Source organism: Gavialis gangeticus, unplaced genomic scaffold (genome assembly GCF_001723915.1).
Source record: "Gavialis gangeticus isolate Ggan-Ray unplaced genomic scaffold, GavGan_comp1, whole genome shotgun sequence".
Lineage (NCBI taxonomy): Eukaryota > Metazoa > Chordata > Crocodylia > Gavialidae > Gavialis > Gavialis gangeticus.
In genome coordinates, this window is record NW_017729025.1 from 98,365,737 (window position 1) to 98,387,029 (window position 21,293).

At 42.3% G+C, this 21,293-nt stretch overlaps 1 protein-coding gene across 1 annotated transcript in view; it reads left to right on the forward strand.

Annotated features, from left to right (window-relative positions):
* CKAP5 (cytoskeleton associated protein 5) overlaps positions 1 to 19,331 on the forward strand; it is a 127,217-nt gene extending 107,886 nt beyond the window's left edge. Inside the window, 13 exon segments of the mRNA XM_019519953.1 lie at positions 786 to 979; positions 2,320 to 2,492; positions 3,673 to 3,846; positions 4,352 to 4,472; positions 5,212 to 5,391; positions 8,119 to 8,306; positions 8,846 to 8,921; positions 9,331 to 9,519; positions 9,599 to 9,736; positions 10,096 to 10,179; positions 10,275 to 10,434; positions 12,447 to 12,601; positions 17,649 to 19,331. Of these exon segments, the coding sequence (XP_019375498.1) occupies positions 786 to 979; positions 2,320 to 2,492; positions 3,673 to 3,846; positions 4,352 to 4,472; positions 5,212 to 5,391; positions 8,119 to 8,306; positions 8,846 to 8,921; positions 9,331 to 9,519; positions 9,599 to 9,736; positions 10,096 to 10,179; positions 10,275 to 10,434; positions 12,447 to 12,601; positions 17,649 to 17,900 (2,084 nt within the window). The 3' untranslated portion in view covers positions 17,901 to 19,331.
* Positions 19,332 to 21,293: the final 1,962 nt, after the last annotated feature.

The following is a 21,293-nucleotide window of genomic DNA, read 5'->3' on the forward strand; positions in this document are numbered from 1 at the left end:
CGGTCACAAGCTGGCAGAGGGTAGGTTTAGGTTAGATATCAGGAGGCGCTACTTCACGGTCAGGGCGGCTAGGGTCTGGAACCAACTTCCAAGAGAAGTGGTGCAGTCTCCTACCCTGGGGGTTTTTAAGAGGAGGTTAGATGAACACCTTGCTGGGGTCATTTGACCCTAGTACTCTTTCCTGCCATGGCAGGGGGTTGGACTCGATGATCTGCTCAGGTCCCTTCCGACCCTAGAAACTATGAAACTATGGAATAAGACCTGTGAGGCCTGGGTCTGGCTATGAGGCGTCTGGAGTCCCCGATTGGTACCCCCAAGACAAGATTAGTATCGGCAAGGAACAGTTGGTGCCAGTTTGGTGCATAATATTTTAGTTAGTGGGCTGAGGGTCTGGCTAAACAAATTGAACTAGGTCAAGTGCAGGACTATTAGGCTTCCTCTAGGACTCTGGGAGCAACCTCACAAAGTAACAAAGATTCCATCAAAGCCTGGCAGGTGAAACAACAGTGAGGTGGCGGGGAGGATACCCTGAAGAGCTGGAGTTCGGCAGGATTGGTTCAATTGGAAAGGGTGCCATGGCCACCCTCAGGGGCTGGTCCTACTACACCCACAAAGTGGAGGGATTTTTTGTTTTGTCATTAAATTCAGCACTACAGTGCCAAATGCCAAAGGCATTGCCACACTTTGAGCTCAATTGGGACAGAGGTAGCACGACTGACAGGCTTTCTTTTTTACTGACCTGAAGGGTTTTTTTGATTCATAAATGTCTCCTTCTGATCCCTTAGAGTGCCTGGAAGAGTTGGGGTGTCTAGTTGAATCCTACGGTATGAATGTCTGCCAGCCAACTCCAGGCAAAGCCCTAAAGGAGATGGCAGCTCACATTGGCGACCGGGACAACACTGTCCGCAATGCCGCACTCAACACCATCGTGACTGTTTACAATGTGCATGGAGACCAGGTGTTCAAGCTGATTGGAAATGTGAGTGACTAGAAGTCTTGGAAGAGAGGTAGCTTAGTCGGTTCTGAATTCTGCATAAGGCAACTGTTCACACTGCGTGGTGCTGATGATCAGTCTTGGCACATCTCACCTTTGACAGCAAGATCAGTGCCAAGAGTTCAGTTTGTGGTGATTGGGGCTGATGTTATGATACAAATCCTCTAAAAGTTAACTGATTAATTCTGGATTGCGGATTCTAATCTCTAGTAACCAAAGGTGACAAATTTTATAATTGAAGGAATAAGCCAGTGCTAATTGGTATTTCTTCTTGGAGTTTCCACTGTTGGTAAATAGTATCACATCATTGTAAAGCAAACTGCTGATGACTCAGCTGTGAATGAAAGTCTAAGCTCTGTCTTTGAAAAGAGGCATAAGGCTAGCTGCAATAATTCTTATCTTGCCAGTTTGTTTCTGTAAATGGGAACTCCTTTAAAGTAACCTTCCCTTCTATTCACCTTCCTTTCCATGCTAATGTAAAGCTTCTTAAAGTCCCAGCTGCTACAACTTATTCAATTAATGTTGTAATGCTTTTAGTGGACAGCAGCGGTGTTCTGTTTTGTTTATGTTTCTTGGCATCCCTTGCTATTCCATTATCTAAAGCCTCTAATATTTCTCAGCGCACCTCAGCGTTGATTTGCTTTGGATCCATGATGTTCTACTCAGTCTTGATTGCTTTACCAACAGATGTATGAAATATAGCACAGACTAAAGATTGCAAAATTCCATTTCCAACAGCCTCCAAGTCATACACAGCTACTTCAGTGGATTTGCACAACTCTTAACTAATAATTGAAGAGAACTTTATGTAGCAAGCTTTGAGCAGGCTAAACTAAATTCTAAGGGCTTTTCCATTGTCAGACAAACCTTGAGTTACAGGTAGTGCAGCCATTGCCTACCCATGCCACCCCTTTTCTGGGTGGCTACCCTTCTGTGCTGCTGGTTTGAGTGGTGTTTTGAGTTCATGTTTATTGCAGTAAGGTCTGCATTGCTTTCACTTCTGATCTGGGATTGAGACAATCTTTTTAATCGTATGGCTACCCTTTTCTAGTTCAGACCAAGGAAAGCTTGCAAGTGGGCTATAGCAGCTAATTTTATTTTGAACTAAGAAGGGCTTACAATTTTCACTTTTTTTTTTATCCCCAAATTTCTAGCAGTTCTTGAGGTTGGTTGTATGAGGATTGAGGTTTGAATCCAGTTACTCATAAAAATGGCACTTCAATCACCATCAAGTGCAGTAACAAGATTATTTGTCTTTTAGCTTTCTACCTGAGATTTGTAAAATGAATGCAGTGTTTGCAAAATTAAAGCCATCTTTTTGACAGCTTTCTGAGAAAGACATGAGCATGCTGGAGGAGAGAATAAAGAGGTCAGCCAAGAGACCAGCTGCTGCTCCAGCAAGGCAAGTAGAGGAAAAACCACAGCGTCTTCAGACCACCAGTGCCAATACTAGCATTCTGCGTAAGGGATCAGCTGAGGACATGTCCTCCAAACTCAGGTATGTATTGAGATCTTCTGTGTGGTCTCTGCAGTGTATGTGCTTAAAAACATGTGCAGCAATGTTACTTTAGTTCCCATAATCCCAGTCTTTGCATGTCGTAAAAGCAGGCCAAATATTGCAGAACAAAATGTTTGATTCTTCATTTTTTTTTTTTTGTCTTGTCTGTCTTGAATCCTTTCTAAATGGTCTTGTGCCTTCTTTCACTGCTTCTCCATGGACAGAATTATGTATCGCACTTATAGGATGTAAGTACTGCCCACTAACTCCTTGGTAGCAGGGCTCTTGTATCTTTCAACTTCTGCCCTAGTCATCCCCTCCAAAGGATGACTAGTTTACGCAGCCCAGTTCTAGGTTATTTGTAAATACCTCTGGCTTAAAAGTAAAAGAATAGAATGCCCCTGCCAATGGCAACTATGACCCAAACTGCTAGCAGACATGGCACCTCCATGTTGGGCAGCTGCTGGAGATACTGGGAGAGTTCATTCCCGTACATTTGCATTAAAGTTGATATTGATTGGGCAGATATACAACAGAGTTGTCTAAACCCTGTGAATTTTTTTGACCTTGGGACACCTATAATACTCGGTAACAATACCCTACAGCCTGTATTAACTCAGTCTTTGGGGAAAAAACCCCTCCTCCAACCCCATCCCAGTTAAAATAGTATAGTAGAATGTTCTACTTGAATAATCAAATGCCTAGTGCAAACCTTTTATGATCCTGGTAGTCCTGGATGCTGATTTTTGTTGTGTAAGGCTGCTAATTCAGTTAAACATATTAATTCAGGCATTTTCCTCTCTTAACCATGAAAGAGACCTAAGCTGCACTAGGATGGCCCATCAGTACAGTCTTAAGTGGCACTAGATGTGTCATGACAAGGTGGTGTACACTTGTCACTGCTGCATTGTGACTTATGGAAGGCTGTAGGGGAAATTGGTAGCTTTTCAGGTGAACTTTAAAAGCAAATAACTGGCAGCTGCTCTCCTGGCTTACACAAGCCTATACTGCTAACAGCTGGGGGAATCATAAGGGGTTCAGTTAAGGGACTGAATACATTTTGGATCTGCAAAATGGCTATCCTGATATGAGAGCTTTAAGACTACCATTGGATGCTAGTGTTAACACTTTTGCCTATTGTGTTAAGACCTAATAAATGCATCTCTCTTGGTTACTATAGTCAAGCCCGCAACATGAGTGGCCATTCTGAGATGATGCATGCAGTTCCACGGGAGTTCCAGCTGGATCTAGATGAGATTGAGAATGACAATGGTACAGTCCGATGTGAGATGCCAGCACTTGTACAGCATAAACTAGATGACATTTTTGAGCCAGTCCTGATTCCGGAGCCCAAGTGAGTTTAGTTATACCCCTGTGTGCCTATGTGAAGCTACCTGAAATGGTCTTTTTGGGATAGGCTTAAGAAACTGAATAAAAAGCTAGCATGAGCAAGTAAAACCTGAACTAGTTGGAAGAGTCCAACTGTGAAAGTAATGGTGCATTTGATGTTGTGGAACAAGAGTAGAAAAGGAGGTCTTTAAACTGCCGTGACAATACATTATTACTGTCTAGAAGAGCTGAGGGAGCTGCCTGTGGTTATATAGGAAGAAAAATCTGAATTTGAGTATAGCATAGACTGTCATATTTAGGTTGCACTCCTAGCTCTGTCACAGACTAGGACAAATGGCCTACCATCTCCTTTCATTATTTGTAAATGGGAATAACTTTCTCAGACATTCCTGTTTAGGATGAATTCCTGCTTTGTCAAGTGTCTGAGATGTTGCTACAAGTCACCTGTGAAATACAAGTTAGGATTCTTTCCACAGAAATTCATGAATCCCTTTCTTCCAACTGTCTAGGATCCGTGCTGTGTCCCCACACTTCGATGATATGCACAGTAACACGGCTTCCACTATCAACTTTGTCATCTCCCAGGTAGCCAGTGGTGACATCAATACTAGCATCCAGGCTCTGGCACAGGTAAGAGGAACATTTGGCTGATGTTTAATTAAGACCAGCAGTTTGCGAGAGTGATGAGCTGCACTTCAGTGGAGCTGCCATGTCAGGTGACATGGACCCCACTCAGAATCTCCCTGATGACAAAGCTATGTGCACAGGGGCCATCTGACTCGCAACTTCCAATTAGACCATCCTAGGCATGGGAACTTATCAAATCAATATTCTTGTCAGCTCTAGATCTTGAACTGTGGTGGGGGTGATTTTATGTTGTTTACATTTACATAACCTACTAAACTACTTTTTCTACCTGGAAATATGTTCAGGTTCTTGGATGTGATGCACCCTGTGTTGTGGCAGTGAGGCTGTCTTTTTAATGAAACCACCTTGCAGATTCCTACTGTAGGAATCCTGTTTCCTGCCTTGTGACCCTTTCACCATTCTAAACCAGTTCTAGCTGTTTGGGACTATAGTCCCTAGAAAAAACACACAAAGCAAATCAGTATAGAATCCATCCATCTTGCATCCTCAGTCTTGTATAGACTGCAAATTGCAGCTATAGAAGAGATCATGCACATATTACTGATTGGACTGTCACAGCTGACCTCACTACAGAATTACTAACTTTTAGGTGAAGTTTTAGGAAGTGGATTGCTCCACTAGTGGAGTAAGTGGACGGTTTCTTTGGAATAGTTTTTTATATTTAGTTTTTCTGTACCAAGATCAACTTTTAATCTGTTTTGGGTGTCTTTTTTTTTTCTAGATTGATGAAGTCCTCAGACAGGAGGACAAAGCAGAAGCCATGTCTGGCCACATTGACCAGTTCCTAATAGCTACGTTCATGCAGCTTCGACTGATATACAACACTCACATGGCAGATGAGAAGCTGGACAAGGATGAGATAGTCAAGCTTTATAGCTGCATCATTGGGAACATGATCTCGGTAAGGCTGCTCTCTGGCAGGGCAAAAACCAAGCTGTGAGCCAGTTGCTTTGCAAGAAACATGAAAGTGTTTTCCACTGACCTTGCTTTCTAGTGAATCCTGTTTTTGGGACAGTTTGTTCCTAGGTGTTCTTTAAATTTATGTGTTTAAGGTAGTATAGCAACAGCCACATGCAGGAAATTAAATTTAATACAAAGTGCATAGGAGGCCTTTGGGAAATAAGTATTCGACACCCTGGTCACAAGCCTCTCAAGTGGGCTATAGGCATCCTAAAACAAGGGGAAGTCGGGAACATGATTTCAAATAGGAATAGGGTGAAACAAACTTTAGATGGGTTGACTTGTTATTTATTGAGGTATATTCCCAGTATTGTACAGAACACAGATATTGCCTGTCAATAGTAGTGAATTCCAAACTCTGAATTCTGTGTAAGTGAATGCTGAGATTTCATTCTGCCAATGGAGGCTTGTATGTAGAAAGTTGGTCTGTACCTTGCAGTTCACTGGCTTTGTTTGCTTAAAGTTCACTTGGCTTGTGAGGGAGTGGTGGTAGGGATAGGGCAGGGAGCGGAGAGAGAGTGGAAGGATTAAAGTATGAAATGAGGGGCCAGAGGAAGAGCAAAAATTCTGGAAATGTCTTTTCCAACAGAAACTACTTGTGACATTTTAATAGCTTTAGTGCTGACATTTGACAGAAGAAGCCTTCCCAGACAGAAGTAACTTTGCATGTTTGGGAGTGGCTTGTCATTTGCCCAGGCAAAGGAGTTGAGAATAATGTTTCAAAGAGCAACATCAAAAAAGCATTATGGGGGTTGTCAAAGAAAAATTAAATTAGGGGTGTGTAGGGGTGTGGCAGGAGCTAGAGAATGCCACCTTCTAAAATGCCTTGTTACAGTGCAAGGCCACACAGAACAATGAGGAGAAAAGAAAATGCAAATCATTGAATCATTATTCATTAAATGTGCACTAAAAGAGGCAGAGACTTCAGAGGGCAAAAAGGCTTTGGTCACATAATCTGAGCGTAGCATATAATGTACATGTACAAAAGGTCGTACAGATTATCTTAATTACAGAATCGTAATTAATTCTGGCACTTCTTCACTTTTGAGCTCTTAAATTTGGCACCATAGGGCTCTTTTAAATAATTTTGTGTGCAACTTTCTAAGAATTAAACGGGGGGGAATCTGCATCATAAATCCCATGTGGTCAGTAGTAGGGTTGGAACCCTTGAATTCACTGAACAGACCTCTACTGTTTAGGTTAACAGGAAGCAAAAATAGGCTGCTATCCTTCATTTGGATCTCCACGCAAGGTGGGTGAGGTTATTGTCACATACTTGTTGACAGCAAAGGTGTTGACTTAAATCTTAGATTTCACTCTAAATTCTGGATGGAAGTGTATTTAGAGTGAATCCTTCTGCCCTATTCCTGTTTGTGTGTGTCTGTCCTCACTCAACTGGTCCCACTCTCCATTTCTTTGTTCCTTTTGCTTGGCTCGTTACCCAGCTAGCCTAGTCTGATCCTTCTGCCATATGTATTTCCAGTCTCCATGTCTAGCCTGTATCATACTTCCCATCTCTCTACCACCATATTTTCACTTGTTAGTTGTCCATTCTGAATTTGAAAGGGGCAACTTCCTTCTCTGACCTACTGGGCACCAGAAAAGTATGCCAGACAAAAGAGTCTCAGAACTTTAAGGACAGGCCCAGAATTTGCCCTGGCCTGTAGAAGCTGAGAATGGCTATCACGAGGAAGTCCTGCTCAGCACTGGGTTGGAGCATGTTCAGTGTGGCTAGAATTTCTTAGATTTTAGTAACTAAATTTTATCAGTCTCACCTGAATGTGTACAAAGAATTTTTTTCAAAGGCTTACAGTTTGGTCGAGTTCAAGCAGATAGTTACAGAGGAAGGGAAAAACCATGTTCCTGACATAGGCCATCCCCTGTGAAATGCCATATTTCAGCCAAAAAATAGCGATGGTTAGAACTTTCCAAAGAATATGTTATCAGTCATTTCTCCCTAGTCTCATTCTTGTAAAGGAGTGACCCATTTTGGCTGAAACTTAAAATCACTTCTGCCTGAAACTGACATTTGGCATAGAAAACTTCAGCTCAAGTGATAAGAGGTTGGCCACATTTTAAGGAACTGAAAATAGGTTCTGCTAGTGGGATGTTTGGGGAACTTTAATGGACAGTGCTGTTAGACCTGCACCTTTCCTAGAGTCTCTGACATACAGACATTGTTGATGTGATAGGTGTTGCATTATTTGAAAAGAAATAATATTTTAAATGCAAAGGAACAGAATTAGAATGCAGTTCTGTTCTGAGTTGACTGAAAATGGTATCATGGAAGTTAACTTACAAACCGAAATGTGTTTCCTAATTGCCATTCCCATACAACTCAGCTGGGACTGTTAGTGTCTTATCACTAGCAATAACCACTCTGTAGGTCAAACTAGTTAGTGATACCTGTGCAGCCATATTTTTTTTTCCATGGGGTTTGCATAGGCAGCTAGGTTACTTTTATTTTAACTATGCTTGATGCTAACGACTTTTTGTATTCTTTGCTTTTGAACACTTACCTATACAACCTGTTATAGTCCCCTGTTCCTGGCATATGGGCCACTAAGTGGAAGAGGTGCATTCTAAAGAGGGCAGTGGGAGTTCTGGAGGACTCCCTAAGTTAGAATGATTCATAATATTGATTTCTAAGTCTGATTTCTATTGATAGCTATTCCAAATAGAGAGCCTAGCCCGGGAGGCCTCCACAGGAGTGCTAAAGGACTTGATGCATGGGCTTATCACATTGATGCTGGATTCACGAGTTGAAGACCTTGAGGAAGGTCAGCAGGTCATACGATCAGTCAACCTCCTGGTGGTGAAAGTTCTAGAGAAGTCTGACCAGACGAATATCCTGAGGTAAAATAGTCTTTGTTGGAATTGCATGGAAACTTTTCTGTCTGTACTAAAATCATGACACTGTATATGCAATAACTACTATCGGTATCCTAGTCTTCCTTTACCGTTTGTTAAACATCATCTTATTTAAGTATCTTGCAAGACTAAGGCCTTTCTTATCTATCACAGAAATGAGCATAGCTGGCCATGCAACAGTCCAGCTGGCTAATTAAAAAGCAAATATTCCTCCTGGATGCTTATATAGTAACTAGCCAGATTCTAATTCTGACTAAATTACTGCAAATCATATTTAATGAAAGTACCACCTGCTATTGTATTCAGTATTGATTGCTTAACACAGACCTGACGTGTTCTGCAGAAGTTCAGTGCTCTGATTTTATAAAATCATAGTAAGGTATTGAAAAGAGGGGCTTAACACTACATGAAATAATTCAACTAGCCCTAACCAATAGCCTCTGATACTGTGTTTAGTAGGGTATTGTACCTGTGCTCCATGTAGCATTTACCTGACTAATACTACCTCAACTTATTTTCTCTAGTGCCCTGCTTGTTCTGCTCCAGGACAGTCTGCTAGCAACAGCCAGCTCTCCCAAATTTTCAGAGCTTGTCATGAAGGTAAACCCATAACGGAGGCTTTGAACTCGTTTGATTCTTCTTTGAAACACTAGGTTTCTGCTTGGCTTGACCAGATGGATTAAGGGAAAAAGCACTTGCTTCAGCCAGCTATCACAATGTGCATACTTGCCCTGTCTGCACTAAGGTTCTAAAACAAAACATATTAACTTGTTAGAAAGTGTTTTGTCCCAGTCCAGATGCATGTTTGTTGAGATATATGAGCACTAAGCAGGTCAATGTGGGAAGGATAACATATCTGTCCCAGTGTGTACACACCATCAATTTTCTGTTACTGATAGTGGAGTCAGCACCAGTTCTTGCCCCTCTAGGTAGTTAGCTAGACTGTAAAATAGAAACTCTGTTTTACAAAGAGACAACTGCTTAGGGTCAGGCTTTCTATTTCTTTCAGTGTCTATGGAGAATGGTACGGCTTCTGCCTGAAACGATCAATAGCATCAACCTGGACCGAATTCTGTTGGATATCCACATTTTCATGAAAGTCTTTCCCAAGGAGAAGCTGAAGCAGTGTAAGAGTGAATTTCCCATAAGGACACTGAAGACTCTGCTTCATACCCTGTGCAAGCTGAAAGGGCCCAAGGTGAGAGCCGACTCCAGCAGCATGACTTTAGAGATTGCTGAAGTATCTCAGATTGCTGAAGTTCTCTTCTTTTCCTCAGATCTTGGACCACTTAACAATGATAGACAACAAAAATGAGTCTGAGCTAGAAGCTCACCTGTGTAGGGTAATGAAACACACTATGGACCAAACTGGAAGCAAGGCTGATAAGGACACAGAAAAAGGGGCTTCCCGCATAGTAAGTGGCATGATTTTTTTTGAAAGGTGGAGGGAGAATTGGGAAATATTCTGTTCCAAGAAACTGACTGCTTGCTATTAGTTAATGAGAGAGTTGCACCTGTCCTTTGGAAATGGCCATCAGTGTCTCCCTAGATGAGACTTCCAGCCTGTCATGCTACCCTGTAGCATTTCTCCTTTTTATAACTAGTGGGTGTAAAAGACTACTCCCTTGATACAGCCTTTGCTAGCTACGGCTGCCTGTTGTCAGCTGGTAAGTCCTTGGCACTTCCAAATAATAGTTGCGTGTTAAATCAGTTGTATCTTATTTTTGAGGGATACCTTTTTAATCTCATTCAGAAGTCTCAATTTCTCCTTTAGGATGAAAAGGCTTCAAAGGCCAAAGTAAATGATATTTTAGCAGAGATATTTAAGAAGATCGGGTCCAAGGAGAACACTAAAGAGGTGAGTTTATTCTTTCCATAGGGAAAGGGGAAAGATAAATGCTTGGAGTGATGTATGCAGGAGCTTGGTAAAACACGGGAACTCTCTTTCCTTAGGGCCTGGCAGAGCTGTATGAATACAAAAAGAAGTATTCTGATGCAGACATTGAGCCCTTCCTGAAAAACTCATCTCAGTTCTTCCAAAGCTATGTTGAACGAGGCCTCCGGCTGATTGAGATGGAGCGGGAAGGCAAAGGACGCATTCCATCTTCTACAGGTACAGAGCTGCTCAGCAGCACTAGTGAATTGAGGTGGGGACTTAGAAGCTGAATCTTGCAAGAGGAGTAGCTGCAGCTCTGTCACTTAGGAGCAAGTATGTGAGACTCTTGTGTTTCCACCTTTCACAGACACCACTCGCACTTCGCCACTTGTAAGAGTTACTGCCTTTCCTACTGGAAGGCAAGAAAATAAAAGAAAAGACCTGAATAGGTTTTTGTAGACCATTGTGGCTTTGGATGGAAAAAGTAACCCCACCACTAATTTGTGGGTACCTCTCCAAAAATACTTTCAGAAACTTACCTTTTCAAATGGTGTGTAGTGCTCTGGGTACTATAGATGCTCCAGATATAAGGTGTGGCGAGCAAGTGATTCTTGTTGCACCTGGCAGTCTAGCTTGACATGTTCCTTGCATTAAGATAGTCTTCCTGTAGGAATTGCAGGTGTGCAATGAAGGCACCACAGATGCAGCTTAACACTTTTTGGGGTTGCTTAAGTAACAAGAACAGGATCTTTGCACGAAAGCCAAATTTGAAGCCTGGCACAGATTTTGCATCAACACAGCAGACAATTATAGAACACAGAATTTTAAGAGAAAATGTTGAGTGAGAAATAGCCTAGCAGACCTAATTGGTGCGTTATTTGTTGGGTAAGATGTAAGGCAGCTTTGTAAATGTCCCAGTGTGCAGTCTGGGTGCTCTGTTCAGAGCTGTCACCACAAGTTGCTTGGATAACCCAGCAAAAGGGGCTGGATCTGGCCTGTGGGCCTGGCATTGAGTACCCGTTTTGCTCAAGGAAGCTTCTCGGTAGAACAGAATTCACATTGCTGGAAGGCACAATCCAGTTCTTAAGAAAATGCAGCCTAAATTGTAGTTCCTGCTAGGGATCATAACAGCAGAACAGCTACTAATAATAAGGGTAGGGATTTAATTGGCACAGACTATCTTGCCTCTTGTGCTCCTAGAGCATCCAACTCAGCCCATTGATGTCTTCACTTTGTGCTTAAGTTTCATTTGGGGAAGCAGTGACTGGGAGCTGGAAATTTCAAGAAGCCTCTGGAAATACAGAACTCCCTTCTGTCCCCTGCACATCCCAGATGTGTGCTAAACAGCAGATACCCAAGAGGTGTGCTTAAACAGCAGCTCAGCAGCATAGCCTTCCAAACAGCATTCCATTCTGTTAAGTTTTCTGTTTCTTTCAGACCAGGGCCAAAAGGGTGCAATTCTAGCTTCACTGGGCTGGAAATGTGTAAAAACAAAACAGAAACTTGCTCCTAAACTTTCATTCTTCAGAAGAGCCCTATACTACATTGGTAAAGAGAAATCTAAGGACATCCCCTACCTCAGTCTGAGTCTTCTTAAAGCTTTCTGATTTCCTGCAGTAGAGAAAGCTTCCTTTCATTATTAGTGTGAAAGGCTTTTCCTGCTATCAGATGCATGTGGAGGATGGAGAAGGAGGGGATCTTTAAAAGAGGGAAGGCTACCAGAGTCCTTTATTGCACAAAAAGGAACTGGCAGAGAAGCAGCACTCTTCTAACTTCTGAGCAAGAACCCTGGAAGGGTTGAGAGCCTCTTCTAAGGAATTCCACTGGGTTCATCTAACTCACCTCAGCAGTGTTTAAGAGCAAAGGGTAAACACAAAAACTCCCTTGTATCCCTGCTGAGTCATCTCCAGTAGCTTTAACAGCTCTTTCCTACAATGAACCTCTTCAGTTCTTTTAGCTATTAGCCAGAATGTGTTAGTTTGTATGTAGATACTTTGTTTTTTTATGGAGAAGAGAAGCAGTCTGCCTCACTTAGTGGTCTGCCCTGTTTCACAAAATGGGCTGTAGTCCACCTTTTCCAGTTCTATCCCACTAACAGTAAATAGGAAAAAAATGGATTTCCCAGAGTGTCCGGAGAGTCAGTATAGTGTTGGGTTCTAGCTTTGTTCTGTGGCTATTTCAGTCTGCATGCTACCTTTTGGTGTCACATGACTGACCAAGAGGCTTAGATCTGTTTCTTCTTTTTCTAGGAATTTCTCCTCAGATGGAAGTAACATGTGTCCCCACTTCCACCAGCACAGTGTCTTCATCCATAGGGAACACAAATGGGGAGGAAGTGGGGCCTTCAGTCTACCTGGAAAGGCTAAAAATCCTCAGGCAGCGCTGTGGTCTTGACAATGCAAAGGTATTGTACTTCTACGGACTTGTATAAATCTACTTAGGGAACTGGTCTATGTAGTGTGATAGGACTGCTCACTTGAATGCTAGCTATGCAGCACATAGGCTTTGATGCCAATCATTGCTCTTGATTCCTACTGCATGTTCTCATCATTAGTGGTGTAGGTGCAGTTAAAATTGTTGTCTGGCTTAGTAGGCTTATGCTTCAGTTTCCTTCTGTCTGCTGCACTGATGTAGACACAGCTTGCTGCTTTTGATCTGGAGTCTGGTAGCTTGTCCAGTAACAGTTGCGGGGAGAGGCTGAATAACTGGCTTGTGATTGCTTGTGTCTAAGGAGGTGTCAGGAATACTGTGGGGTTTATATCTGCTGCATGTGCTAATTTTGCCCCCCCTTAGATCTGTGAAACTGATGCATCTCCTACCTTTTTTAAAGGTTAGGTTAATGCTGTACACCTGCCTAGGGCTTGCTGGTTTCTCAAGGTTAATGTCTGCTTTCTCATGTGATCCAGGAGTTTGGATCACTGAGTGTCTTAAACAAAGATGCTCTAAAACAAGTCAGCACTCTAAAGTGAGGGCTGTTGTGGGGGTGTATCTTGGTTGTGTAGGATTCTGAGGCGGACATTAATTCTGAATGAGTTCTGTCTATGATGCCAGAAACCTTCAGTAAATCCTGACATATACATGGATATCTTTTTAAAGCTACTTGCTGAAAAATATTACACCTGTCCCTTCAGACGTGCCAGAGACCCCTGGACTGTCCACAATGCATGTGGCAGAGGTACATGTACAGCACTATCCTGACCTTTTTAAGGTCTGAAATTGCATATCAGCCTTACAGCTCTGGAGGGCAAAGTCACACACGCTGCAGGTGTGCATTCCTCTGTTACTGATAGCAGATGAAGCCTCAGCTCATCAGGAGAACCTGACTCGATTCAGAGAGGGTCTTATCAGGCTGTCCTAAGTCTCCTCTCCCCTCAGTCTTTTTAGAATCTGAGTCCTCAGTGCCACACAGGATTTTAGCTTATCTTGGGCCTAAATAAAGCAGGACTCAAGTCTCTTCCCAACTTGATGTGAAACCGTTGATGACTACTCACTGAGCATAATGACCTAACTAGCCAAGTAACCATACAGTACTTTCATCTAGTCTGTATTTCCTTAGTTTAGCAATAAGAATGTCATAGGAGACGGTGTGAGAAACCTTGCTAAAGTTCAAGTGTTGTGCTCACTGCTCCCCACGTACCCCCCTAATCACCCATAGAGCCTGTCTCCTTGTTATGGAAGGGAATCAGATTGGTCAGGCAGATTTGCCCTTGATGAATCCACATTGGCTGTTTCTGATCACTTTGATCTCTTCTAGGTGCTTAGAAGTAGGCTTGACCCACTCCATTATTTTTCCTGGTATTGAGGTCAGATTAACTGGTTTAATTCCCCAGATCTTTCTTTACTTTCTTAAAGATGGGTCCTGTATTTTCCCTTTTCCAGTTACCTATACTCCACCTAACCTCCTCAGATTCTCCAGTGGCTCCAAAATTACCTCAGCCAATTCCTTTGGTACCCTAGGGTGCATCCTGTCTGGCCTTACTAACTTAAACATCTAACTTCTCTAAATAACCCCTAATCTGGTCTTTCACTATTCTAGACTGCTGATCTCTTCCCCTATTCTTGCTGCCAACTGGACTTATGATAGCTGATCTTATTCCTAAAAACTGAAGTAAAAAAAGCATTAGATATTTCAGCCTTCTCTGCATCATCTGTTGTTGGATGCATAAAAAAAATTAGTAAGGGCACAGATTTCCTTAGTCTTTCTCTTCTAACATACTTATAGAATCCTTTTTTCATCCCTTTTACATTCCTTGATAGTTGCAAAACCTGCTTCAGCCTTCCTGTTGTTTTTCTCCATGCATATTCATGCAATACTCTTATACTCTAACCTAATAATATTGCCAAGTTTCTACTTTCAGCTGGGTGCCTTTTTGAGTTTCAGCTCACAGTTCACTGTTTAACCAGGTTTACCTCCTGCTGCAATTCCTATTCTCAATTTGCATTGGGATAGTTTTACCCCTATGCTATTAAAGACTCCTTAGAAGTACAACCAGCCTTTTTGGGCTGCTTTTAATTCTAATGGTTGCCTCCCAAGGGATGCTGCCACCAGTTCCCTGAGCTTGTTAAAGTCTACTTTTCTGAAAAGTGACTTTACTGCTCTCCTTCCTTCCTTTCCTTAGGTTCTTGAAATCTATACTTTTATGGTCACAGTCATCAGTTACCTTTCTCCTTCATGTTCTTAACTGCTTCCTTCCTGTTTGTGAGCAGCAAGTCAAAGTTGGCCTCTTCACCGTCTACCAAAAAATTATCTATGACAATCCAAGAACGTAATGGACTACCTGTGCACTACTGCGTTGCCCTTCTAGCAGATGCTGTGGTATTTGAAGTGACCCATGAAGACCATGTCCTTTGACTTGAAAACTTCAGTTGGGTGTTTCAAAAACGGCTTGTCCACCTCTTCCTCCTGACTTTGGTCTGTAGGGCTAAGTACAGGCAGTCAAAAAGCCCAAGGCTGAATCGATTCACCCTTTTCAGGTTAGTCTAAACTGCTTGGATTGAACTGATAAGCAAGCAAACAGACATTCATTTTTGATACCAGAAATGCAGCCACATGCCTGTAGTGGCCCAGGCCAGAAGCAAGGGGTTGCTACGGCATGTCTGCCTTCTCAGATGAAGCAAACAGCATGGGCCAGAGCTATCCTACCTGCTCTGCAAGCATCTTAGGATGCTGTGAGTCTGGAGGGGACCTGGGACAGAGTTCAATAAACCAGTTGAACCTAAATCAGTTGCATCTGATCCTACATTCATCAAGCTTTATCTTAAGCTGGTTTCTGACCTGGACCTGGAGACTTTAACAGGCCAACCTTCCACTTTAGTCTGCACCTCAGAACAAACACACATCTTGTTCATGTATTAGAGCAACACCACCTCCCTTTTCCTTCCTGAACAGTTTACATCATCCATGACAGTACTCCAGAGGTGAACTGTCCCACCATCTCTCTTTTATTCCAATTGCATCATAATTCCCTGATTGTACTAGGACTTGCGTTTCTTTTTGCTTATTCCTCATGTATCTTGTGTTAATGTACAAAGTTTTTAGGTAGTTAACAGACTGCCTTAAGTTCTCCGGGAACATTAAGGCTTCCTCTATTGCTTCCTTATACTTGTTTTTTATCTAGGTCTCTTGGCTCTTTAGTCACCCCTGAACTTTAGTCTTTGTCCCCCACCCCTAGTCAGCTAAGTTTAAAACCCTCCTTACTAAGCTAGCAAGCCTGTAAACAAAAATCATGTTCCCCTTCCCATCCCCACTTCATTTGGTGGACGCCATCTATTTCCAGCAGTCCTTCGTGGAACGTCACTCCATGGTCAAAGAAGCTAAAGTTTTGCTGGCAACGCCATCTATGCAGCTATATATTGATCCCTAGGATGCACCTGCTCCTGTCTGGGCCTTTACCTTTGACTTGGAAGGATTGATGAGAACACCACCTGAGCCCTGTGGTCGCGTCTGATCTGCTCAGGGTCACCCCTGCAGTATCACTAGTTCCCAAATTGATAGACAACATGGGGTAGTAGTCAGAGGGCTGGATGAGTCTCTGCAGCCTTCCCGTAACATCTGGGATCCAGGCTTCTGGCAAGCAGCAAACCTCCTAAGTCAACAGATCAGGCCAGCAGATTGAGGCCTCTGTCCCCTGCAGAAGATAGTTGCCAGCCACCACCATCCATTGCACCTTCTTGGTTGGCAGTGGTCTTGATTGTTCTAGCTTTTGGAGTACATGGCTTGGTCTCTCACAGCAATGGAGTAGGTTCCTCTTCTGATGCTAGGATTTTGGGTCTGTTCTCTAGCTGGACACATGGAGGTTCAGAAGTGGAGAGCTGTCTGATACCAGAAGTGACGAGCAGTTTCCACCTTTCTGAGAGTCTAGGTTGTCTGTCCTCTAACACCTTCTCTAGCTCTCCCTCTTCCATGATGCTGGAGATCTCTCTGTATACTGAATCAATTAAGTCCTTTCTCTCCCAGATGCTTTTGAGGCTGTCTGCCTCCTATAGCTCACCTACCTGGGTTCTGGGGGTTCCACCTCTCACACCACAAGCATTTTCCCTCACCTGCCTGTTCTTGGCAGGGATATGCAGATTATAATCCCTGCAAAGGTAAACCAGGACCTGTGTGGAAGCCTTGGAGGTCAGTTTGCCAGAACTAGTACAGGCAAAGGAAGAGGTGGCAGTTGCTTCAGCATTGTGACATCTTCTAACCACTTCACTAATTCTTTTTCAGTCTCTTTTCTCTTCTGCTGCTACTTCCTAGAACTTCTTTCTTCGTTTATCTGCTGCTTCTCAGCAAGCTTGTGATGAAATAGTGTTTAAAAACTGGCTGTAGCAAACTCCTGTGTTTCCTGAACTATTCATTGGTTTCTGCTGCCACTAACTTGCTGGAATTCTGACTGGCTTAACCTTTCTGTGTGACTGTGGGTCTTACTGTAGGTATTGGTGTCTTTAAGTAGTAGGGACTAGTACAAATGGTTATGGGCATGCTCAGTTTTGCAGAACTTTAGCTCTAGTAAGACAGGAAATTTTAATCCAAATGAGAAACAAAGGGTCCAGTTTTCAGGTGAGTTAATAACCAAGTGTCTCTACTGTGAGTAATGTAAATCTTTTGACTAAGCCTGGTAGGTCTTGTGGAAAATGTTACTGTGCAATATTATCATCTCATATAGAAGATTCTGTTACATGTGCATGTAGTCAAAAGTGCACAATTCATTCCAGTCATCGTTAAGATGAACTGTTGACCATTTCTTTCCAAGTAGTTAATAACATACCACGATGAGTCTTTTATGCTATAACTTGTCCTGGGAATGAAAAAGTTGGAATGTAGGCGCAGTGCTTTGTCTTGGCTGGTTCCGACTTGCTATTAGTGATTGGAAAAAAAAAAACGCTTTTGCTTTTCACATCTGTTCTCTCTGAGGGCGAGGCCTTACTGCCTTTAAATAACATTTCACATTTTCCCTGCCCCATAGCAGGAAGACAGAGCACCTCTAACATCGCTGCTTTCCAAACCAGCAGTCCCTACAGTTGCGTCCTCCACAGATATGCTCCACAGTAAGCTCTCGCAACTCCGTGAATCACGGGAACAGTACCAACATTTGGACCTGGACTCCAATCAGACTCACTCCTCTGGCATTGGAACCACCACATCCTCCTCTTCCACAGCAGCCAATATTGATGACTTGAAAAAAAGACTGGAGAGAATAAAAAGCAGTCGCAAATAAAGCTCCATGAGGGACATCATGGCTGCAGCTTGAGCTGTCTTCAGCTTTAGTTTACTAAACTAGAAGTCTTCATAGTTAAAGTGGCCTCATTTAGGCCTAGTGTATACAAACTGGTTTATGTATAATACAGTGGATTTTGGGGAGGATCTGAGTCATTGTGGCACAAGTATTTGTACATACTCTGCTTCTCAGTGAACATCTCTTGACAATAGAAGACTGTCTGTGTATTAGTTTTAGTGTACAGACCTGTAAACAGCCATCCTCCTGCTCAGACTAGTTTCTCATAACTTGGGTTTTTATTTGTAAAATTGTCTTAAGATCTTTTTCCTAGCTCTTAACTCCTAGAAGCTTTTTAGTGGTTTCACTTTTAATTTTGTGAATTCTTCTCCATGTAATCCTTGAACTGTTGATTCTGTATGGACGCATGGCATGAAGTAACTAATTTAAGTGTCTTTTGTAAATAAAGTTTGCATTAACTATACCAGTCTCTGTAGGAGCAGCAGCAACTGTTGGTGAGAATAGAAGCCACTTGGTGTTGCTGGATGCTAGTGCCTGGGCATTTATGAGCTGAAACCAGCTCTTGATTTGAACCTTGGCATTGGAATGTAGCATTGGGAAACTGGACTCCTGAGAAAATATGTCCTATCTAGCCATTGGAGGGAGCCCTGAGATCTTGCATTCCTTTTTATCAGAAGTACTTTTGCTATATTAATGCACTGCTTTTTGTTTACTCAGTGTTTTTTTGTAAAGAAGTTGAAAAAGAATAGACCAACAAATGTCTAGCAACCTAGTCGTTTGAAATCTTTGGTCCCTGTGAAGCAGCTACCCAGATCAAGCAGTCCCTTTGTGAATAAGTCTGGTGATGTGTCTGCCTTTTGCCTTTTCCAAAGGAAGGGGACTGGGTAACATTTTCTGAGGCACAGAAATGTTTAAGTAAGCAGTACCCTAGTTTCAGTGTATGTATTGGACTTCTTGCTCAGTGGTCTTCCTCATATAGCTCTCTTGAAAGCAGGTGGATATTGGCACACACAATCATTGAACTTACAAGCATCTAACTTTGGCAGATTCTATCTTGGATCTTTCTAAATGAAGTGATCAGATATTATCTGGTAATGTCAGTTTGTGAAAGTTGTGATAAGAGAATGTCCTTAGGCCACTCTGAAAAATGCTTAAATGTTCAAGACCTGGACTCAGCCTGCTGATCACCTCTCTGGCGGGGAGGATAGGGGGGTTGTCTTATGTGCTGTTCATGGAGTATAAATGTACGTCTGCTCCTGAGCAGTAATCTCTGAGGTATTCAAGATCTTGTGACATAAGAGACTTGCATAGCATCTTTTTATTTTAGAGCCTAAACTCTTCCTTTTTTAAAAGTTCTGTTCTTACTATCTCTTACCCAGACTAGCAGCTTCTGCCCCTAATTCAGTCTTGGCTGAATATTTATGGCATGTGTGCAAAAATATAGCGTAACTTTGTATTTATGCACAGCAGTTCTGTGCTGCAGCTTCTGCAGAAGACTGAGATTTAGTTTTGCACAGAAACTCGGGGTCTGGAGTTCAGGTGAGCTGTAATCTGCTGTGGTGAGTCTGTGTAATGAGTCTCTTGAAGGCATTTTCCTTCCTACATCACATTTTACTACTTAATGTTCATCACTTACACTGCCATTCTGTCTCTGGCATGCTTCTGTTTACTTATCTTGAAAACACTACTAACTTGTACCCTTTGCAGTAGAATAGAGTTCAGTCATGGAAATGTCAGCTGGAGCATTTGGAGTGAAGGTGTGGCCAGTTTGTGTTAACTGGCATTGGAGCCATTCCTGTTGCCACTCATTGGTACTGTTTCTTGAAGCGATGAAAACACCAGCTGTTTCCTGGGTTCTAGCTGGCTTTTTGCACAACTTCTAAGAGCTGCAGGTTTTAAATGAGTAATACATTCCCATTTGTTGAAAATGCTGCATTCTTTCGGAATTAACAATTGCTAATTAACTCTAGATACATAGTGACCAATAAATGCAATGCCTGTCAAACCTGTACAATATTAATGTACATGTGAATCTTAGTTTAGCAGCTAAGATCAGAAGCAACTGAGTATCAATAGTAGAAAGCAGTTGTTTACTTTTAGTTGGGGTTTTTGCCCTGTGCTTGTCTCTGTACTATGTGGTTGGACTCAATACCCTGGAAATTTTGGCTTCACGTTTTTAGGCTTTCATTCAAAAAGTACACGTAATCGTCAGCCCAGAACAAATGTTTAAACATTAAACTGACTTCAAAAATGAATTCCTCTGTATTGTTTGCAGTAGGCTAGCACTGAAAGTGGTGCTACTTTTTTTTTGTCACCATTAAGCATGGAGAAAATACACTTGGATTCACCACGTCTAACCAGCTGAGGGAGAGAGCAAAGCACTTAGTTTATAGAAGCCCTTAATATGACAAAGTGCTGTTATCTATTCTGGTTCTGTAAGCTTGTAAGATGCCTGTTCTAGTCTTCCCTCACAATCCCTCTGAGACTGCTCTTGCTTACAGGGCTGAAATGGTGATAATGGTGGACAGAATTCAGTTTTTCTTTTTTAGTATATAATTTTGATAGATAATATAGATGTTTATTTTAAACACTTGTTTCAGTTTTTATCGATATTATATATTTTCTCCAGGGTTGCACACACTTAGGAGTGGGTAGGTAGACTATTTATTAAAGACCGTATAATATTATAGCACCATTTAATTGCCTATTGCAACAAATATAACTACTGTAGGACTGCCACCAGCTGAGCAGCACTGCTGCCATCAATCTGGGCTCTGCTTGCCTGTAGCTCCCTTCTTTATCCCTACAGTTGACCCAAACAGCCTTCTTGCAGCTTAGCTCTCTTCCCTCTCTTAATATAGTGGAACAAGGAGGGTGGGAGAAAGTGTGGCAGGATGATTTCCCTGAGAAGAAGAGCCTCAGGTTATACTTATAGTAGACAGTAAGAGAAGTGAATGTACCTATTTGGGAGCTATCTTCCTCAACTCATCGTTTCACTGTTGATCATTGCCTTCCTCAGGCTAATACAGAAAACATCCTGACCATTGAGAGGAGTTCTATGTTCAGAATAGTTTTTTTCTGGATCAGCTGGAGCATAGTCTGGGGTAGGGACAAGAGTCTGTGTTGGACAAACACAATCAGCTCCTTAGTTTGTGACTATACTTCCCACAACCTTATGTTTGTGCATTTTAGAAACTGAATGGGTAAGGAGGTTTAAGGATTAATTTAATTAGCTTGCTACCTACATGCAGAGTGTTTCTCACAGTGTTGCTAATTCTCAGATCCGTACTTGTGGGAGCATGAATTAACCAGGTAGTTTTAAAATTGTGTTCCTTCAGGACTTCCCACCCAGAAAGAAGGCAGGATTGTTAATAC